Consider the following 22,600-nt stretch of genomic DNA (forward strand, 5'->3'; position numbering starts at 1 on the left):
AGCTGCTCTGGCAAGCCGGCACCAGCGCAGCACACGGAAACACCGTTAAAGCGGTACCTATTTATCTACTTGCACTTAAGGGTGCTTTCGAACTGCTAGGTGGGCAGGAGCTGGGACCAAAAGACGGGATTCGAACCGCCGACCATACGATCAGCAAGTCCTAGGCGCTGAGGTTTTACCCACAGCGCCACCCGCGTCCCACTTTAAATATAAACTCTTATAAAACTGCAGGTCTCTCTCAGGTCTATAGGCTTCGTTTCCGATCACTTTTCGGGGAAGAAGGCACAGCCCCTGGGGGGGATGGGATGTATACAGCCCTTCACCCAAAGATCACAGGGCTGTTCACAATATTGAAAATTCAAAGTGGGAGCACAAAATGTATTGGCATCCGCCTGTCTCGGGAGACAATGGGAGAGCGCACATTTCAGGGTGGGACCTCAAGCCATTGCAGAGTTACAGCGCCTGCTGTGCTATAAAGACTTAATACCAGAGAGACATGTTGCAGAATCATAAAATGGGAAAAGGTCACAAGGGTCATCTAGTCCAATCCCCTGCAATGCAGGAATGTTTTGCCCAGTGCTTTAAAATAAAAATAAAAATTATGCCCCATGGGGTGGGGAAGAATTTATTTATTTTTGTTGGATTGTGCTTTAAACTCTGTGCCAGTATCCATGGGCTCAGTTTTGTAAACGATGCCCCCCTGCTCCAAATATTATCACTGTTGGCTGAGCTCATTCATGTATTTATTTATTTACATTTATATCCTGCCTTTTCTCCCAGGAGCTCAGGGTAGTGTTCATCTACCACGTGGGTAGGCAAACCAAGGCCCGGGGGCCGGATCCGGCCCAATCGCCTTCTAAATCTGGCCCACAGACTGTCTGGACTGTGTTTTTACATGAGTAGAATGTGTGCTTTTATGTAAAACGCATCTCTGGGTTATTTGTGGGGCGTAGGAATTCGTTCAGTCCCCCCCAAAAAAAATATAGTTGGCCCCCCACAAGGTCTGAGGGACAGTGGACCGGCCCCCTGCTGAAAAAGGTTGCTGACCCCTGATCTACCCATTAATTAGTGTTCTCTCCCCATTTTCTTGTCACAACAACCCTGTGAGGTAGGTTAGACTGAGGGACTCACTGGCCCAGGGTCAGCCAGTGAGCTTCATGGCTGAAGTGGGGTGGGGGGTGGGATTTGAACCCTGGTCATCCATGTCCAGCACTCTTAATTACTACACCATGTTGGCTCAGGTGATCAGGAATCAAGTAGTTTGGCCAGTAGGACATCCCTACCACCCCAATGGGTGGCTCAGGAAAGGATAGGGAGGCCAGGACAGTCCCAAACCTACAACTGAACAGCTTTGCCTCTCTTTTTTTACTGCCTGTTTTTGAGAGCTCTTCCTAAAAACTTAAAGGGTAGTAATGCTTCACTGTCACGTAGCTCCTTCCTTTGAAATTGTTACTCATAGGCACTCATTAGCTCTCATTCTAGGAAGATATGATACGTAATTCTCCATAAACTGACCTGTAAATGTGCATGGCAGGGGCAATGCTGTCTCTGCTCCTGGAGGTAGCATTTAGCTACCTAGGTCTTTTTTCAGCTGGAACTCACCGGAACTGAGTTCCAGCACCTCTCAGGTGGGTGCCATTGTCGTCATAAGAGAACAAGAGAGGCATTCATGGTGAGTCCCAGCACCCTTTTTTCTAGAAAAATAGCACTCATCATTAGTAACTATTAGATGAATTTGTCTAATCCCATTTTAAATCCTTATTTTTCGCTCAATAAGCCGCACCGGACCATAAGGCGCACCTAGTTTTTAGAGGGGGAAATCAAGAAAAAAAATATTCTCCCAGAGCTTCTCGGGGCTGCCAGGGGAAGCCCAGGCTTCTCCCCCCAGCCCCAACAAGCAAAGAAGCCAAGACAGTGAGCAAGATCCATCCCGCTCGCTGTCGTGGCTTCATTAGCCATGCGCAGCCTCTCCGGCCAGGTAGAGGTTGCACGCGGCTATGGTAATTCCCCCACCTCCCGCAAAAGCCCACAGGAGCCGCGCACCCTTTAAGGAGCACGCGGCTCCTGCGGGCTTTTCTACGAGGAGGGAGAAGGGACTGACTGGTCGCGTCAGTCCCTTCTCCTTTCTGGGGAAAAGCCTGCAAGAGCCGCGCGGAGCTTGTGTGCGGCTCTTGGGGGCTTTTCCTTCCTGCCTGCCTCCCCCCTGCATTCGCTCCATAAGACGCACACACATTTCCCCTTACTTTTTAGGAGGGAAAAAGTGCGTCTTATGGAGCGAAAAATACGGTACATCTTCTAGTTTTAACCATGCGCTGTGATGCTCTCCTCATCTGTGGAAGGCTGTCCCCAACAGGGAAATTCTTGAGCATTTCATGCTTTAGCCATCCAAGCCAGCAGTGTCAGTTGAAGAGTCTTGCCTGCATTTCTGCCTTTCCCATTTCGTCATCTAAAAAACTGAATTCCGTCCTGGTCTCATCTCTTAACTCTTGTAATTCGAACCCAGAGAATGTTCCATTTACCTTTGATGCCGGTGGGAAGGAAAGGTAGCGTTGGTGCTGTCAGAAGAAGCTTGCATTTCTCAGCCCAACTTGAGGATCAATTCAGCATCCTGTATCAATTACTTTTACTGCTATGCAAACACAGTTTTCTGCATGAATTCCACTGCCCTTGAAAACAGGTGGTGTGGCGTGTTGCACGTTCAAACTCTCTCACACTAATATCCAAACTCCCTGGACACGCATGTTACTTTTCTGGATGCAAGCAGGAAAAAACTGAAAACCACCAACTACACACTCTCTAGCCTTGATATGGGATTAATAGCTGACCTTTGTGTATTGTTATGACATTTCACACCTGATCTCTTGGTTGGTAGCAGAAATGCAGAATGCAACGACCAGCTTAACCTTTTTTCCCTTTTATTTCAGAGCTTTCCAAACACATTAGTGTGTCGGCTGCAGTGTGTAGGTGTGTCATAAAAACACTCCCTGTGCTTCTCCCAGGGCTGGAAAGGGGTTGGGTTTAACCTGCGGTATGCTAGTAAAACTGAATTACTGTGTCATGAAATGATGCATGGCTAAAAAGCGTGTCACCAACATGAAACGTTTGGAAAGCTCTGTTTTATTTTCTTCCGATAGTCATTTTAATCATGGTTTGTTTGTTTTTTTACTGGATTTGTTGTGATGAAAAGGGAGTAGAGTCATTTATAGTTTCCAGAACCGCTATTGCAATTTTGAACAAGGAAAAATAGAATTACCCACATCTTTGAATCATGCTGTAGACAATTCATTCACTATTAAAAAAAAGTAAGAATTGTCCACTAGGATCAGGTGTTTAGGACTGCTCTTCTTCTGGCACCATAGTTACTGTTTGCATACTTGCCCCTCACTTTACTTAGAATCACAGAATTGCAAGGGACCTCAAGGGTCAACCCCTTGCAATGCAGGATTCCTCTTGCCCGATGAGGGGCACAAACTCACAACTCTGAGATCGAGAGTCTCATGCTTTACCGACTGAGCGATCCTCCATGCCATTGTTGGAAAAAAGGTTGCTGTCTGGGAAAGCTCTTGTGAATGTCAGACATCCTCTGACACCCTAGGGGTAGAATGGGAAATCCATGACCCTCCAGATGTTATTGAACTTCAATTCTCATCATCCCCAGCCAGCATGGCCAGTGGTCAGGGATGACAGCAGTTGGGGTCTAACATCACTGGCTCCCCATCCCTGCCCTTCAGAATAAGTCCTACTAAACCAATGTAAACCTTTGGGTGGGGTTGATACGCCATTGCCAGTATATGGATAAAATTTTCACAGGATGGCATTTGTCCTTCCGCCATCTACAGAAAGGACTGTGTTATGGACTGAGTTGAATAGGATCCAAAATGCAGCAGTCTGATTGGTCCTAGAACAATAGGATTCAGAATGCAGCAGTCTGATTGGTCCGCAGGAGCCACCCAATCCAACTCCAGGTGGAAGTGAATCCGCAACCTGATTGGCCCACAGGAGAATCCCAGAATTAGCCAATCACGTGGGGCCCATTGTGTAAAAAATGTATATAAAGCAGACATTTCGGGGGAACTTCCATTCCTCACTACTCTGAGCTGAATAAAGAGCATGAAATCCATACTCGACTCCGAGTATATTTCAGACTTTTTAAATTGTATGATAAAAGCAGTGATCAAAGGGATAGAAAAGGAAGCATGCAGTGGAAGGGAAGCAGAAGACTAGCCGCTGGGAAGGTGAGAGGGAGGGCAACTGGGTGCCTGTTCAGAGTGAGGGCGTGTGTACGTCTCAAGGATGAATAAAGCAAACATTGCTGATCTACATGGACTTAGATACTGCAAAATGATTGTTTACGGTGCCTGAGTTCAGCACGGTTGCTGTAAACATAGCCTTGCCCCAAATGAAGCATAAATGTAGAAGTATTATCGGGTGCAACAAGAAACAGGAAGGAAGCAGGGATAAAATGCTGGCAGCAGTATACTGTTTCTTCAAGCAACAATAAGATTTGTCACTGTATTAGCGAGTCATCAGTATATTTATATGGAGTGGATACGCCTCAGCTGTTTGAAGCTTTCAGGATAACAGGAAGAAGACAGACAGTGCCTATCAACCTTCTCAAATATTAAATAGATTTTTAGAAGTAGACCAAGAGTAGTTGTGTGTGTAGTTTTTTTTGGGGGGGGAGGGGGAATTACAGTGGTACCTCGGGTTAAGTACTTAATTTGTTCAGGAGGTCTGTTCTTAACCTGAAACTGTTCTTCACCTGAGGTACCACTTTAGCTAATGGGGCCTCCCGCTGCCACCACGCGATTTCTGTTCTCATCCTGAAGCAAAGTTCTTAACCCAAGGTACTATTTCTGGGTTAGCGGAGTCTGTAACCTGAAGCGTATGTAACCTGAAGTGTATGTAACCCGAGGTACCACTGTATTTACCTAGCATAAATGGTTAAAGGCCTACAAGGGCTTGGCCAAATAACTGAAATTGTAAAACAGGTCATTAACATCTTACCTCTACAAAAGAGATAAGAAAACTGAATGGAACTTTATTTGTATTCTACAGCTATACTGTTCTGAGGGCTATTTCAGCAGGAGCTTTCTTTTGAATAATAAACAGGGTCTTTTTAAATGTTTCTCTTTTTTCTGGTCAGGTTGAAGTGGGAGGTTTTAAAGTCAAGCTCTGAGCTATCACTGTAGGTTTTCTCTCCCCCCCCCCTTATGCAATCATTGTTAGCAGTTTGCTGCTGTTGGTTTAAAGCTATGAAAGCAAGATGTTACAGGGACTCAGAATGATGACTCAGCAGACAAGGACCAAAAGCTCTCCACTTCAGCTGCCGGCATACAAATGGCAAAATACCGGCTCTTCTGGTTAGACACTAAACAAACTAAACAGAGCTTGCCAAAGGTCTAAGTTCAAATGAAATGATTTTAGCTCTGCTTCCTTTGACACACAGCGGCCTGTTAAATAGCTGTTAAACAAGGTTGTGCCAAGCACATGACTTCCCCTCATAATTGAAAAGCTGGCATGCTTTTTCGCCAAAGGTAGGGTAGTACTCCTAGTCTTGAGGCATAAAACACAATATTTCCACTTAAAAACATGAGTACTGTAAAGAATTCCTGCTAATTGGGAGCAAGATGGAGATTAGAAACACACATACACCCCGACTCGACAACTAGGATCAGATGATAGATGTTCCAATCTAGTTTACAGATGTTCCCGCTATCATTGCATGTCACATTTGGCCAATGCACAATATATTTAGCATATCAAGTACACAGTGTCCAGTATTTCAAATAGAGGACTGCCCTCTGCAGACGTTGGAAACCAAGAACTGTTCTCTGCAAAGGGGAACACATGGCCACTTGCTAGCCACCCTCCCTGGTGAAAATGTGAGGAAAATATGCCTTTAAACATTTTCATTTGCTGAATTTGTATCACTAACCAAGCCCTTAAGGTAACTCAAACCCGAATAATACCAGTTTAATTGCAAGTTACAGCAGAAAATTATACTTTACCTTCCCAGATTGTCTGTTTTGTTTTACTATATAGGCTTGAGGCTATGCATTTCAGCTGTTAACACCACTGAGCCATTTTTTAAAAGAACCTCAGTAATTTGAGGTTCTTCTACAACAGGACTTTTTAACTGCTGCAAGAAGATTTGAGAGGGCAGTTTTCTTTTGGAAGGCAGAATTTCTCTGCCAATGGAGTGTTACGACTGAAGGCGTTGATTTCCATTTCTCCCTGTATTAGTTGCATGCTGCGCAGCTACTGTTCTGCTGCAGTTCGGCTTCCAGCAAAAGCTGTGTTATTAGATTTTACATAAAACCATAGCTATTTAGAGTTGCTTTTGTGAGTAAAGCAACTAATGTAGATAATTATTATTCTGCACTATCTAATTCAAAGGAGACCTCACCTCAATGTAAATGGGGGGAAAACAATATCAATTGCATATTGTTATGCATCACTTTCCGATTGAAAACAACAGTGAATACCACATGCATTTTATTTTTCATTTCAGTAGTCCATTTTGCTTAAGCCCTTGCAGAGGATGATCCACCTGGCCACAAGCTTTGCTTGTGCAGCAGACATTACATAAACAATTCTTGCCAGCTCTACAGTTTCAGGCTGCAAGAAAAAAACCTCCGTTTTCAATATACAAGCAAATGGATTTATCCACGTATCTAGAAGAAGCAGCTCAGTAGGACAAGCACCACGATTGCAGCTGCTGTGGTTTGGATTCGTTCCAGGACAGTCCCCTTCTGTGATGCAGTGCCTAAAAGGAGTTTAAGAAGTATTAAAACCAAGAGCTCCATCTCCCATGGTTCGCTACCCAACCCCTTTAGTAAACGGTGCCATGCATTCATTATGTCCATTACCTTGCAGGGACAACTTTGTTATCTCCACAGCGGGTGCCAGTTCACCCAAGCTTTCATCTGTAGCAGAGGTTAGCTTGGCCTCAACAACATTTTCAGATTTGGTGTGTGGTGCATCATCTACAGTCAAGGGAATAGGAGCGTTAAGGCATTGGCTTGTCAAAGAGTTTGTCAAGAACAGCAACTTTGGAGGCTCAGACACAAAGCCACCATTTTGCTTTTAAAAAAAGTCTTACAGGGCTTTAAAAAGGAGGAGGAGGAGGGGAAAAGAAGGAAGTTACAATTCCTGTTGCTTTTAACTGCATCTTGATTTGTTCTGCGTTAGCTACAATTAGCCATTCATTACAATTCTGATCTTCACCTCTCTACCATGGTATCTTGGAACTCAAATGGAATCCATTCCGGAAGTCCATTCGAATTCCAAAATGTTCGGAAACCAAGGCGCGGCTTCCGATTGGCTGCAGGAAGCTCCTGCAGCCAATCAGAAGCTACGTCGGACGTTCGGGTTCCAAAGAACATTCATAAACCGGAACGCCCACTTCCGGGTTTGCGGCGTTCGGGAGCCAAACAGTTCGACTCGCAAGGCATTCGGAATCCAAGGTATAACTAACTGTCTTTCCAATCCATGTAGCCTAAACAGCACCACCCACCCACAACTTTAGAGAGATTCCCTCCAAAAAAACAGTCAAATGAGGATTGTTTTTGCTCCGGAGTTGACTGACTGGTGGTTTTTGAATCCTAAATAGCAGCATTATACACTGCAACATTTTGTTTCAGGTCCCATTTGTCTATCCCATTCTGGCCTCAGGACTTATTTGGGTAGACACCCTCTCTAACACTTCTCAAGATCCCAGTATATTGGTTTAGGAAAGAAAATCACCATAGCTGTAGTAATTATTGGAGCAGATTTCTTAGAGCAAAATTGCAAAAGGTGGAACAGAAGCCATGACTACAGTTACTGAGAGGCAAGAGCCTTTGGGGAAATCTATGGATTCTCTTATATTGAGCCATCTATTTATTTTACTACATTTATATGCCACTTTTATCTTCCAAGGATATCAAGGTAGTGTACATAGTTCTCCTCATTTCATCCTCACAACTAGACTAAGAGATGGTGAGTGACTGTGGCCCAAGGTCACCCAGTGAGCTTAAAGGCAGGGTGAGGATTCGAACCCTGCTCTCCCAGGTCTTAGTCCATTACACCACACTGGCTCTCTAAAAGGACCTTACCAGTTGCTGTCACAGCCTTATCGGAATCCAGGAGCCATCCGAGTCCTTCGTCTGCTTTGAGGATAAACTGACGTCCAACTGTAGAGTCAGCCTCGGCTTCTATCACATGAGATTCACCTTTAAGAAAGGAATCACAACAAGACAGATATAAACTGAACTTTCTGGCCTTGCAGTATAGTTAAGTATTTAATAAGTTTCCTATGTACTCATGAACCACCAGAAGGCCCTCGGCACTGGACCTCAGTGTCCGGGCAGAACGATGGGGGTGGAAACGCTCCTTCAGGTATCCTGGACTGAGGCCGTTTAGGGCTTTAAAGGCCAACACCAACACTTTGAATTGTGCTCGGAAACTGAAATATACTCAGAGTCGCAAAGTGATTTCATGCTCTTTATTCAGCTCATAGTGGTGAGGAGTAATGAATGAATGTCCCCTCAAAGTATCTGCTTTATATACATTATTTACACAATGGGCTGCACATGATTGGCTAATTCTGGAATTCTACTGTAAGCCAATCAGGTTGTGGATTCACTTCTATCTGGAGCATGATTGGGTGGTTCCTGCCAACCAATCATACTGCTGCATTGCTCTAGGACCAATCAGACTGCTGCATTCTGAATCCTATTGTTCTAGGACCAATCAGACTGCTGCAATTTGGATCCTATTGTTCTAGGACCAATCAGACTGCTGCAGTTTGGATCCTATTCAACTCAGTACATAACAGAAACGTACTGGGAGCCAGTGTAGGTCTTTCAAGACCGGTGTTATATGGTCTCGGCGGCCACTCCCAGTCACCAGTCTAGCTGCCGCATTCTGGATAAGTTGTAGTTTCTGGGTCACCTTCAAAGGTAGCCCCACATAGAGCGCATTGAAGTAGTCCAAGCGAGAGATAACTAGAGCATGCACCACTCTGGCAACACAGTCTGCGGGCAGGTAGGGTCTCAGCCTGCATACCAGATGGAGCTGATAAACAGCTCCCCTGGCCACAGAATTGACCTATGCCTCCATGGACAGCTGTGAGTCCAGAATGACTCCCAGGCTGTGTACCTGGTCCTTCAGGGGCACAGTTATCCCATTCAGGACCAGGGATTCCTCCACACCCGCCCGCTTCCTGTCCCCCAAAAACAGTACTTCTGTCTTGTCAGGATTCAACCTCAATCTGTTAGCCGCCATCCATCCTCCAGAACATAGAACTAGCAAGGGTTTTATATGTTGTAGCCTGTAGACAAGTACATTTCATGCAAATAGCAAGTTCTCAGCCTCCAGGCCATTTGTCATCAATAGCCCTTCCTTCAAGAAAGATCATTCCACCAATACGAAAGTAAATATGTTTCACAAAAACTTGAAGAAAACTGATCATTTCTTCCCATCGCGAGGCTTATATGAGAGGCTTCCATTGGTAAATGGCTTTAAGCTCTCTAGGAATGCCACATAAACATGAAGACAAGGAGGGTGATGAAATTTGCTACCTGGCTTTCACCAGCAAGTCCTGGGGTGTGTGTGGCAACAATTCAAAATTCAGTATTTTAAAAAGTTAAAACAAGTTACAGTCACAAGAATAGGGTGGGTCCTGAAAACCTACACCTCAGGTGTCAAGCAGAACCTCCTCTTCTCTGTTGGGGGGGGGGCTGCACACCTGTTGTGTGTGGGGCCAGCCCCCCCAATTTCTCTCTGCACCTCCACTTCTCCATTCAGTCCACCTCAGGAGGTTGCCTGGGAAGGAACTGATCATTCTCGCCAGAAGTCTGAACTGAATAGTTGCAGAAGGAGTCATGGCTTCATCTGTTTTGACCACCTCCCCCGCAATTTTCCCCTTCTTGTCCCCTTCTAGGATTTCCCCACTTGCAGGAAGTTAGGTGGAGGGCCACAGATCCCCACCCCTACTTTATCATAGCACGAGCCTTTGATTTAGCCATTTCCTTTCTTACCTTGGGCCCCCATGTCTGCTGTTTCCACTTCCCCTCTCTGGAGGTCCCAAGGAGCATCGAGGATAAAGAGAGGTCCCACCAGAAGGTCTGCTTCAGCTTCCCCTTCCGAGATGTCAATGATAGCTAGAAGCGAACAACAGAACGAGTTGTTTTAGAGCCTTAAAACAAGCTTATCCCCGGTGTTAAAGGCAAGAGTTGGTCCCACAAGCTTTCTGTGCAATGTGGAAAACAATACTGTACATTTTTTGAAACTCCATGTGCACGGCTTTTACCTTTGAAATATGGAAAATGTATAGCATTGCTCTTAGCATCACTTATGACAACATGCAAGCATTCTGTTATGTACTGAGTTGAATAGGATCCAAACTGCAGCAGTCTGATTGGTCCTAGAACAATAGGATTCAGAATGCAGCAGTCTGATTGGTCCTAGAACAATGCAGCAGTATGATTGGTTGGCAGGAACCACCCAATCATGCTCCAGATAGAAGTGAATCCACAACTTGATTGGCTTACAGTAGAATTCCGGAATTAGCCAATCATGTGCAGCCCATTGTGTAAATAATGTATATAAAGCAGATACTTTGAGGGGACATTCATTCATTCCTCCTCACCACTATGAGCTGAATAAAGAGCATGAAATCACTTTGAGTATATTTCACATTCCCACTCAGTTTAGAGATGCAGAAGGTTCCAGAATATCCAGCTAGTGTGTAGTTTGCAGTTCTCAGTAGCTGAGCTACTGCCATAGAGTAAGTTGAGACCAGGGTCAGGAGTCTGTGGCAGGCCAGTTGTTTGGGTACAAGGTTACACCCATACTACGCACTTATAATAATTTATTCTTTATACCCCACCCATCTGGCTGGGTTTCCCCAGCCACTCTGGGCGGCTCCCAACAGAATATTAAAAACACGATAAAACATCAAACATTAAAAACTTCCCTATACAGGGTTGCCTTCACGTGTCTTCTGATGGAAGGGCGTTCCACAGAGATGGTGCCACTACCGAGAAGGCCCTCTGCCTGGTTCCCTGTAACCTTGCAGTGAGGGAACCACCAGAAGGCCCTCGGAGCTGGACCTCAGTGTCTGGGCAGAACGATGGGGGTGGAGACGCTCCTTCAGGTATACTGTGCCAAGGCTGTTTAGGGCTTTAAAGGTCAGCACCAACACTTTTAAATGTACTGGGAGCCAATGTACGTCTTTCAGGACTGGTGTTAAGCCCAAGGCTCCCCCCATAGAATCCTGGGAACTACAGTTTACCCCCTGCCCCATTAGCAAACTATAGTTCTTGGGATGCTTTGGGGGAAGCCATGTGCTTTATAAACATGGTGTAGGATGTGACCCAACCCCCAATTATACCTGGCTATACTGGAAGGAGCTGGTGGCAGGTAGAATCTAACACCACCTGGTGGATCACAGGTTTCCCCACCGCCAGGTTTAGAGCATACCTGACCCCGAAGTCACTTGTTCCCTCTGTTCTGATGTACGGCGATTGCTGGGGTTGTTTGTGCTGGGCCATCCTTTAGATGATACACAGTTCCCAGTTTCACAGCAGTTGCAGATGTCCTCGGAGCCTTCTACTGGTAGCCAACTGATACATACAAAAAGGTCACATTAGTACTCCTCAAAGTCCTGTCTTTCCCATAATGCAAGCTATGATACTTACAGGCTTCTTTGGCTGTTGAACGAACAAGCTTTATTTAGAGGATCTGGTCCTTTGTCAGTCGCAACGACTCTCAGATGGCAAGCAATGTAGATCTTGAAGGGAAATTAAACAGGGTCAGAGTGGGGAATGCCACCATCTCACTGTAAATGAAAAAAGGAAGCAGGGCCAGCTGTCCAGGCACAAGACAAAATATGGCCTGCATGGAAAGAAGTGGACTGCATGGCCAGCTGAATCTTACTTCAGCACCGCTAAGGACAGCAGGCACTCTTAAGGAGGTGCAGGGTGGATCACCCAGCCTTGCCCATCAACACCCTCACTCTCACTTTTATTCTGCCCAATGGTAGGGCTGGCCCTGGAACATAGTGAGACGAAGGAGTCCTCTCACCAAGTTCCTTACGTCCCCAGAAAATCTGAACGCTTCTATGGTGAACTGGAGTGTTTCCAGGCGCGGTCTTGGGATTTTGAAGGCGGATTTCACATCATGAATTCTCCCGTCGACCAGGCATCTGGATCCAAAGATGGTACAGTCAGAAAAAAAACGCTTGAGCATTATTCCAGTGTGGCAATTATTTGGGAATGGAGGGCCCCATTAAAACGTGCAACCCGATCTCATGTATGTTTACGCAGAAGCAAGCCCAGGGTGTTTCCAGTGGTACCTCAGGTTAAGTACTTAATTCGTTCTGGAGGTCCGTACTTAACCTGAAACTGTTCTTAACCTAAAGCACCACTTTAGCTAATGGGGCCTCCTTCTGCTGCCGCGTCGCCGGAGCACGATTTCTGTTCTCATCCTGAAGCAAAGTTCTTAACCCGAGGCACTATTTCTGGGTTAGCGGAGTCTGTAACCTGAAGCGTATGTAACCCGAGGTACCACTGTACTTCCAAGGAGGTGCGTGTAGAACTGCAGCCTTACAGCACAATCCTCAAAGGCATGTCCTCCTGCATTGAAAGGGACTTACTCCCAGGTAAGTTGCATTAGGATTGCAGCCTTAATTGATTCTAGGTCGGTATAGGCAGGAGTGATTCTGTGTGCATCTCTTCTGAAGGTGGGCAAGCAGACACAGATCCTCTGCTGCCTGTGAGGATTGGGTCACTAACAGGAATTTACCCCCCAAATCCCTATGCTGTTTTTCACCAGAGGGAGCAATCACTGTAACTCCTGGAGTCTCACACGGCTCAGAAATTGGAGTGACATGTAACAGTCCCTTTCCACGGGTTCCACTAAAGCTAGTCAGCCCCCCCCCCCATCTTACCCATGGAAGTCAAGAATTGCATATTGTAAACTGGCATCTTCCTCTGGTGTTTGTTTGGCCACACAGCTATCGACCAATAGCCTGAGAGGTAAATGGTCGTCTTCCCTCTCGACGTCTGCTTGGATATGGAGATAGTCGCCCAGCCAATATCGAGTAGACTCCCTTTCAGCACTCCAGTCATCTATAGTCATCCACAATGAACAAAGGAAAGGAAGAGGAGGAGGGAGACTTAAAATAGTATCTGACAAACTGTCCTCTTCAGGGTTTGGAATCCCCCTTACCGGTCATCAGACGCAAGGAAAAGCGGAACCCTCTTTCCACAGACTTTGTCGAAGTAAAAGGAACCCCGGTGGGCTTGGTGCCATTGCTGCTCACCTTATCTTTCCTAAAAAGAAAAAGAAAAAATACAACTCAGTGGATGTTGACATGCAAGTGGGTTATTGAACTGTGGCCTAAGATGCTCACCTCGGGAAGTGGCACTCAATAGGGATCTCTACTGAGCTGTTTCTTACAATTCCAGGGCTGCTTGCAGAGCTTGGGTTATAGTACAGTCTTGTGCGGTAGAACAGGGAGTCTGCTGTTGTCTGAAAGAATAAAGCAACCCTGTAGTCTTTAGACAATTCACTTCACAGCAGGTTTCAATATTCTGTATTTTTAGTGTTCAGAGTTATTGCCCGTTACCTATTAAAACAAAGTGGTTGTGGAGTGAGCGTAACTAAGGTCAGGCTATTTTCACAAGAGATGATTAAGGGCTGGTTTTTAATTTTTGCATAACTTTGGTGAGCTGCATTTTCGAGGAACTACATTCCTGGCCAGGGATGGAGGAGAAATTAGAATCAGCTTGTGTTTCAAGATGAAACTAACCAGTTCACGCTTGTCAAGCAATATGTCAACTGAAATGGAGTCGCCCTTTGGAACTTCCACTTCTCCAAATTTCGCAATGCAAATTGAAAGTCAAGTAATGTGTATAAGAATGCAAACACTAGCGTGAAGTATGCACATAAATTCATACACTGGTGAAAATGACATAAAACTGCATTATGGGGAAACTGCTGCACAAATGCAAAGCAAAATTCACACTAAAATGTGAGAGCTTAAAAAAACAACAACCCACAAACTTATGTGGAAATGTAGAGAACTAAACTTAGGAATGGAAAAAAACAAACTGAAATAAACTCAAGTTGATATATTTCCCCATCCCTAATAATGGATTCAAACAAGCACATTTCATGTGATCACTTTTAATTTTCAGAGAAGACACACCTGCAGGACCCAGCATAAGTTTTCAGTTGCAAATTGCTCCCCAAAGTGCTGTTTACAGGACAGGACAGCCTATTCATAAGGCAGAATAAGGCAGCTGCTTCAGCTTTGGGGCATCATAAAAAGGGCAGCAAATTATTATGTAACTTATTATTGCTACGCTTTATTCTGCTGGGAAGAGGGAGATATTTCGGCACCTTAGGCAGAAACTCCCACAGGAATAACTCTGTAAAGTAGGAAGCCCCACTGAATACAACAGGACTTACTCCAAGGTAAGTGCATATAGGAATATATATATATATATACACACACACACATATACATATATATATGTTCACATATATATATACACATATATACACACACATATACACACAGACATATACACATACATACATATAAACATAAGAAGGATCTTATTTGTACACAAGTCTCACATTACCTGTAGATTGATGCCACACTCCTGAAGCCCCACCTCAAAAACAACCAAGTCAGAAGCACCAGCAGAAGTATATTGGCAGCCTTGCAGGCCTAAGTGGAGATCAACAGCTTGGATCAGCTGCCCGGTCCCAAACAGATCTCTGTGAACGGCTATCACCATTTCGTCTTTGTGGCATTGCACCGCAACAGGCCGCGGAGAGCTGGTGGGTAACAAAGTCAAGGGCTGCGTAGGAGAAGGTACATCAGCTTGCCTTGAAAATTCTTCGCTAGCGCCATTTTGCAGCTGCCCAGTCACTGGCTTGTGCCTTGAAGACTCCCCAATAGTAGCACAAGCCACTCTCTCAATCACGCAACACAACAATAAGCACCCAAACCCTTTGGAGTACCACATCCTGCTTACGTTATTTCTGAAATTCCACCACCCTAGAGAAAACTACCCAGCAGCAGTCGTTTTATACCTTCTCCCCATTTGCTATCTATTGCAAGCAATGAGCCTCGCTTATAGAACATCACTTGTTGCCACCCCCTGCTGTTAAGACATTTTTAACGGGGGAACTCCAAGGAAATCAGCTGCACCTGGGCCACAGTATCTGAATAAGTAAGGATCTAGTCCTTTGTGCACTTATGCTCTCCCCTTGGCTGGTTTTAGGTTTGATGAGGCCCTAAGCTACTGAAGGTAATGGGGCCCTTTATATGTCCAGCTGGCCTTTGTCAACAAGAAGTTGTTGCTTTTTTTGTGTTGAATATATGCTATATGGTAATTTGTGGACCTAATAGGTATTTAAAGCCATTTGCACATGTTGCCATGCAATCATTCCATGCAGAATGTAGGCACCCTATATATAGAAATGAGCAAACCAGTGATATTTGAGGGAGCAGGTTAGCAGGCGGGGCCCGTTACTTACATCATAGGAGCCCACACAACACAAAACACTGTTGTTATATGTAGGTTTTATTTTATTTGTTTTTCTCTCTTATATTTTGGAAATGTACATCCAGGTTTTTCCCCTTTAAATTTTAGGGGCCCCCTAAGCTATAGCTTGTTTAAAAATAAATCCAGCAATGGTTCTCCCCCAAAGCCATATGTGTGTATAGATAGATATATAGAAACTCACACACATACAACTCTGGGTAACTCTCGATGAATCTGCTGAATGGCCCCTTATGCCGCAATAAATTTGCAAGTCTTTAAGTGCAACAATATTATTTGGTATTCAACTGAATCTCACTCAGAGTAGATCCACTGAAATTAATGGACATGACTAGGTTAAAGGTAAAGGGACCCCTGATCATTAGGTCCAGTCGTGGCCGACTCTGGGGTTGCAGCGCTCAACTCGCTTTATTGGCCGAGGGAGCCGGCGTACAGCTTCCGGGTCATGTGGCCAGCATGACTAAGCCGCTTCTGGCGAACCAGAGCAGTGCACGGAAACACCGTTTACCCTCCCACCGGAGCGGTACCTATTTATCTACTTGCACTTTGATGTGCTTTTGAACTGCTAGGTTGGCAGTTCAAAATCCCCGTCGCGGGGATTCGAACTGCCGACCTTCTGATCAGCAAGCCCTAGGCTCTGTGGTTTAACCCACAGCGCCCCCGCGCCCCCTATGACTAGGTTAGAGCCACTCATTTTGATGAGCCTTTTCTGAGTAAAACTTGAATGCCACCCTTGGTTCTTTTTTTTTGCTGCAAGTGGCAACAGGCGACTCCTATGGAAGTTGTTGCTCAGACTCTTTTAACGCTTTGGGACTTATTTTGAAGAGAACATGCCTAAGTACCACCACACCACTAAAACCTTACTGCAGTTGTGGCCAGTTAACTCTGGCATTTCCCCCTCCTGATTGTTCAAGAGGTGCTATTTAGGTATAGAGGGTGGCTTTCCGGATAGCCTCTAGAACAATCAAGCAGGAACCTGTCTAGAGTAGCAGCAGCTGCAGGAGGCAAATGTCTGTCTTGGGGATCAGAAGACTTGCATAAAGGCATCTCCAGCTGGACATGAGTAAACCAGGCTGGCTATACTCAGGGCTGACCCAACCATAAAAGCAAGCAAGGAGTGTCACCTGGGGTGTCAATATGGCAGGACACCTATTTCAGTTATGTAGTGTTAATTTATTGTATGTACCCTGCCCATCTGGCTGGGTTTCCCCTGCCACTCTGGGCGGCTTCCAACAAATATTAAAAATACATCAAAATGTCACACATTAAAAACTTCCCTGAAGAGGGCTGCCTTCAGATGTTTCCTAAATGTCAGGTAGTTGTTTATCTCTTTGACATCTGATGGGAGGATGTTCCACAGGGCAGGCACCATTACCGAGAAGGCCCTCTGCCTGGTTCCCTGTAGCTTTGCTTCTCACAGTGAGGGAACTGCCAGAAGGCCCTCGGCGCTGGACCTCAGCATCTGGGCAGAATGATGGGGATGGAGATGCTCCTTCAGGTATACTGGGCCAAGGCCATTTAGGGCTTTAAAGAGAGTCACTGGGTGCAAAAAGGTTGTTTAGTGCTCACTGACTGCGTGCTGCTTGTTCGTTGTAAGGGGCGTGATTGACGACCTCGTAGAAGTTTCTGGAGGCTCTTCAGGGGCACACCCCAGCATTGCAATCAGTGGTGATTTTGTGTGTGTGTGTGTGTGGGAATAAATGCATTGCAATCAGCCGTGATATTTTTCGTCGGGAAACAGAGCCAGAGATGCCAGCTTGAGTGATGTTGTGATGTTGCGACATCACACGGGAGCATCACGCCTCTCTCCCTAAATTGGGCAGAAGCTTTGTAGACTTTGGGAAGGAGGTGCCAGGGTTTAATCTAATTTACCAGGAACGTTTAGGGGCCAACCCAGTCCCGCTAGTCCACTGACTGCACACCACAGATTACAATACAGTGGTACCTCGGGTTATAGACACTTCAGGTTACAGACTCTGCTAACCCAGAAATAGTACCTTGGGTTAAGAACTTTGCTTCAGGATGAGAACAGAAATCGTGTAGCGGCGGCAGTGGGAGGCCCCATTAGCTAAAGTGGTACCTCAGGTTAAGTACAGTACGGACCTCCAGAACGAATTAAGTTCTTAACCTGAGGTACCATCCAATAAGGATGTCATTAAGGGCCTTCTGATCTTCACTAACCATAACCAAATTGCCAGTCCTAAAATATCAAAAACTTGTAGCACAGGGGACAAATAACAGCAGAAAATGTTGTGCTAAAAAGCTGGGTTAGTTTAGCAACATTCCTCAGCTCAGCAGGTCAAATAGCAGTAAAAAAATAAAATAATCAAATGTTTCTACGTGACAGTGGATGGCTAAGGGCTACAGAGTCGGTCCTTTAATTAGGCAGAGGGAGGCAGTTTCACGAATGGGAAACAAACCGTTAGTGATTTAATTTATTATTGCTGTGTTTTTTACTACCAGGGAAGAGGAAACACACTTAAGTAGAAAGCTGGTTCATAGTGAGTCAGGATGTTGGTTCCTCAAGCTGGGTATTGTCTATGCTAACTGGAAGCGGCTACGCAGGGTTCCTGAGAAGTGACATTCACAGCCTTTCTCTAAGATTCTGAGGACATCATAGCTGCTCTCCTGCTGTGCTATGATGACCCTTCGCTTTTTCTGGGATTTTCTGCCTCAGGTGCCAAGAACGACTTGGCCTTGAGTTGGAGGGTGGGATGTCATTGCCTGCTCCACCTCAGATTTGAACTGGAGCCTCTCTGACTTGTTTGGATTAAGGTGCACATGCCAAAACGATGCCCCTTCCAAGGCAGACTGGTCTACACCTGCAGAGATCCAGCCCACCCTGTCCTGTCAGCTTTTGTGAGCACTCAAAAGAGAACATAGAAGTACGGGGGGGGGGAGGGGGCAGAGAACAAAGATTTGATGATGTCATGTAAGTTCCCCATAAAAGTGTGTGTGTGTGGGGGGGGGGAAATTCTAGAGTGAAGTAGTGTGGAAATATTCTTGTTTGATTATTTCTGAGATTTGAAGGAATAGAGTGACCTCTAGTGATTAAGTTGCTTTTTCATCATTTTGGATGTTTTGGAACATCCATTTGCTATATAGACAGTATTTGTTCTGCATGCTTTGTTTGGGGTCATTCATTATGGCCGAAATGGGTTTTGTTATCCTCCATTAAGTACCCTGGTTAATTATGAAAAGCCCACAGGTAACCTTATGATTTCCAATTGTTTTTTCATAGGGTACATTTCTGGGTTTAGAATTATCCAGAGGTATGTGAGCCCAGAAGTATACAAACTTTTCCTTCAGTTTCCATAAACGGAAAAACAGTGGCAAATCCTCAAACATTTCAATACTTATGAAGTCAGAAGAAGTCAAGAAGGTATTTATCGAGCGCAATATGATTTGATGACCCACTGGATATTTGAAAATAGTTAACTGCTACTGCCCTTTAACCGATTTACCCACTACATAGAATTGGAAGAGACCCTGAGGGTCATCTAGTCCAAACCCTGTGCATTGCAGGAATTTCAACACGACATGGTCCCCCATCCAATTTGAAAACATACTTCACTTTGCAAATGTGCTAGCAGTTTTATTGCTGCACCACTAAATGTACACATTGCAAAATGTACATGCCTACTGTTTGAGAACTCTAGAGGAAGGAAACACCTTTTCCTTTTGTTTATGTAGTTAAGGCGAAGGATCCCTGGATGGTTAAGTCCAGTCAAAGGTGACTATGGGTTACAGTGCTCATCTCGCTTTTCTGGGCCAAAATCACTACTGGCGCACAAAACACAGGTCAGTTTTACTTGGGTAGGATGCTTCAAAGGCAAATGAATGGCCTGCAGGACAAACCATTCCTATATTTCTTTTTCAACATATCTGGCACAGGGAGGAGGGAGCTAGAAAACCTATACAGATTGCACGGGAGCAGGGACTTCAAAAGTCCTGTCTAAGTCCCATTGAAATTGTGGGAACTGTGCAAGAGCTTCCATTCAATAGAACAGGGGGCAGCAAAATTTTCAGCAGGGGGATAGTCCACTGTCCCTCAGACTTGTGGGGGGGGGGGGCAGACTATATTTTGAAGGGGGAAAAATGAACAAATTCTTATGCCCTACAAATAACCCAGAGATGCATTTTAAATAAAAGCACACATTCTACTCATGTAAAAACACGCTCATTCCCGGACTGTCAACGGGTTGGATTTAGAAGGTGATTGGGCCGGATCCGGCCCTTGGGCCTTAGTTTGCCTACCCATGCAATAGAAGCTGTAGAAACAGAACAAACCTGCAGTGATAACCTGAGATCATGCAAAGATTGTTCTGATAGGACATCTAGTGTGATGATTACAGCATATCCCTCCATTTTCTGTTTTTCCTTTATTGTTTCTGATGAGTTTTCTCTCTTTCTCCACTCTCAGTTAGTTGTCAGTGTTTTTACTGCACAGTGACTCTCGCTGGGTCTAGATGGGGTGTGAGAATTCAAACTGTCTGACTAATCTAACAGCTGGATAAATAACAGTGGCAACTGAAGTTATTGTTGGCAGCTATCAGCCTTGGAAGACAATTGAAGAGTGTGCCTTCAGGGGTGAAGTCAAACCATTGCTGCGGCTGTAGGGACCGATACAGGGTAATATAATAAATGTGTCAGCCATTTTGGATGAATGGGGTTCTGGCAAAGGTTGTTAAGCTCTGCAGCAGTTTGGAATTAGGAATATCCATATATTCCTAACCCTTAGTAAGGTTGCAAAATAGACCCCTGCTTTCCCCACCCTCAAGTAATTAGATTAAATCTATAGACATACATTAACTTGCAAATGATGGTGTTTGCTCAAGCTAATCTAGTGCACCTATGTGCCTGATTTTATTTAATTGGAATTTTCAACGAGAAGAAGAAAATCTTGATTATGAGCACCACACAAAAGCATCAACAATCATGTAGTGTTGCCGGTGATTTATAACTTTGCCGTCCAGTTTCCTTCCTGAGGACGTCAGTTTGCTGATTTCCCCTTTCTTTGGCTTTCCTTTTCATCCTGGTAGGAGGTGAGAGACAACAGCAACATGACAAAAGGTCAACAACACTGCGAACATTTAGAAATACATATTTAGGAAATTTGCAGATAGTCATTACAAGTTATGTATGCATTTGCATTCAGAGAATCTAATGACGAGTGTTTTTATGGAAGAATGGATGCCTTTTTCAGACTATTTAAAGAAGTGTTATAGTGTGATGAACTTGCCAGCAGGGTTTGAGCTATGAACAACAGAAGGAATTAGATTATAATGTTGTGGCTTTCATTTGATAGCTAGAAAACAGGGTGTAGCAGAAGGGGAGAAACAGCAACTCCATGGAAAATGGGGTGGGAAGTCAACAAAAATAAGAGAAAATATGAAAGTGTGTTTTGACTGTGTATGTTAAAAAGGTTGAAATTTAGTAAAACATTTTTTTACCAATACAGTGGACGCTCGGGTTGCGAACATGATCCGTGTGGCATGCGTGTTCGCAACCTGCAGCGTTTGCAACCCGCAGCTGCGCATCTGCGCACACGTGGGTTGCAATTCGGCGCTTCTGCGCATGCACAAAGTGCGATTTAGCACTTCTGCGCATGCGCGACCGCTGAAACCCAGAAGTAGCCCGTTCCAGTACTTCCGGGTTTCGGCAGTCCATAACCCGGAAAAATGCAACCTGAAACATCTGTAACCCGAGGTATGACTGTAAGTATTTACTAAAAAAGTAGGAATCAGTAAGGAGGAAGAATAGGCTGCCTTTATGTCTTCCACTTCATTCCCTTTTTAGGTAACATATTACAATTGTTGTAGCTTTCCTCCCAACAGTGACTTCCTCCAAAGTACACTGGGAATTGCATTTTACCCTCACAAAGCTACAATTCCCGACAGCCTTAACGAACTACAGTTCCCAGGATAACAGGGCAGTCTGCTTTCCAGTGTCTTGAGGGTGGGGCAGGATGAAGGTGGGGGGGGGTGGAAGCTGCATTCCTAAAGCTTCAAACCTCAAACAGTCCAGCCCCTCTAATTACAGTGGTACCTTGGGTTACATACGCTTCAGGTTACAGAGTCCGCTAACCCAGAAATAGTGCCTCAGGTTAAGAACTTTGCTTCAGGATGAGAACAGAAATCGTGCTCCAGCGGCACAGCGGCAGCAGGAGGCCCCATTAGCTAAAGTGGTGCTTCAGGTTAAGAACAGTTTCAGGTTAAGAACGGACCTCCGGAACGAATTAAGTACTTAACGCGAGGTACCACTGAATTATGATTTTGAGAGGAACGTCAAGCTGGGACCTTGAATGATGACACATCCATTTTACACGTGTTTGTTTCAACCCTATCTTACCTCTCATTTACGATGCCGTCCCACGGTTACATTCTGCTTCCCAGTTCTCTGGTACGACATCATGAAGCAGTTGTTTAAACTGATGAAAGGGACAAGCCGCTTCACAGCCTGGCAAAACGAGCTGTTGAGGTGGAGCATCAGTACTGGTCCGATAGTACATCTCGATGGTGTACTCACTGAATAGAAGAAAGTCAGGTCACCCCCTGATTGGATTCCTATGTGGTCATTCTCATAAGATGCAGCCATATATTGCCCAGGGACATTGGCGCTAACTCCAGGGGGCCGGGGGGGGGCGGTTACCCACAGAACTTTTGCTGTGGGTGCCTGGCCTCCACCCCTGTCCCCGCCGCCCACTATCCCTGCTGTGCACTGCTGCTGTCTGGCAATGCCCACTCCATTTCTTTCCTTCAGTGCATCTATCCTGCAATTCAAGTGTGTCCCCACCTGCCCTCTCAAGCACACCTTTGCATGCACCACAATGGGATTTGTGCAGAGGTGGCAAAACACCGAAGGACCTACATGCAAAATGCAACTGTTGCTTCAGCAGCCGCCTTATGTCTTAAGACCGTCGATGTTAGAATCATAGAATCATAGAATAGAATCATAGAATCATAGAATAGAATCATAGAATCATAGAGTTGGAAGAGACCACAAGGGCCATCGAGTCCAACCCCCTGCCA

The 22,600-nt window shown here is 45.1% G+C and overlaps 2 protein-coding genes across 2 annotated transcripts in view; both read right to left on the reverse strand.

The window, feature by feature from the left end:
• Nucleotides 1–6,241: 6,241 nt before the first annotated feature.
• Nucleotides 6,242–15,107, reverse strand: LOC310745290 (zona pellucida sperm-binding protein 3-like). The gene is made up of 11 exons (XM_083577481.1): nucleotides 14,640–15,107; nucleotides 13,403–13,521; nucleotides 13,219–13,322; nucleotides 12,938–13,118; nucleotides 12,073–12,193; nucleotides 11,688–11,779; nucleotides 11,470–11,612; nucleotides 10,026–10,148; nucleotides 8,100–8,216; nucleotides 6,873–6,989; nucleotides 6,242–6,769 (listed from the first exon to the last, which is right to left on the reverse strand). Exons 1-11 carry the CDS (start codon nucleotides 15,027–15,029, stop codon nucleotides 6,678–6,680), a joined length of 1,599 nt encoding a protein of 532 aa, XP_083433607.1. The 5' UTR covers nucleotides 15,030–15,107; the 3' UTR covers nucleotides 6,242–6,677.
• Nucleotides 15,108–20,394: 5,287 nt separating this feature from the next.
• LOC310746417 (prostatic acid phosphatase-like) overlaps nucleotides 20,395–22,600 on the reverse strand; it is a 38,009-nt gene continuing 35,803 nt past the window's right edge. Inside the window, exons 17-18 of the mRNA XM_083580132.1 lie at nucleotides 21,921–22,096; nucleotides 20,395–20,604 (exon numbers count right to left, since the gene is read on the reverse strand). Coding sequence (XP_083436258.1) covers nucleotides 21,928–22,096 — 169 coding nt within the window. The 3' untranslated portion in view covers nucleotides 20,395–20,604; nucleotides 21,921–21,927. The remainder of the gene's footprint in view (nucleotides 20,605–21,920; nucleotides 22,097–22,600) is intronic.

Source organism: Podarcis filfolensis, assembly GCF_964270895.1.
Source record: "Podarcis filfolensis genome assembly, chromosome: 12".
Taxonomy (NCBI): domain Eukaryota; kingdom Metazoa; phylum Chordata; class Lepidosauria; order Squamata; family Lacertidae; genus Podarcis; species Podarcis filfolensis.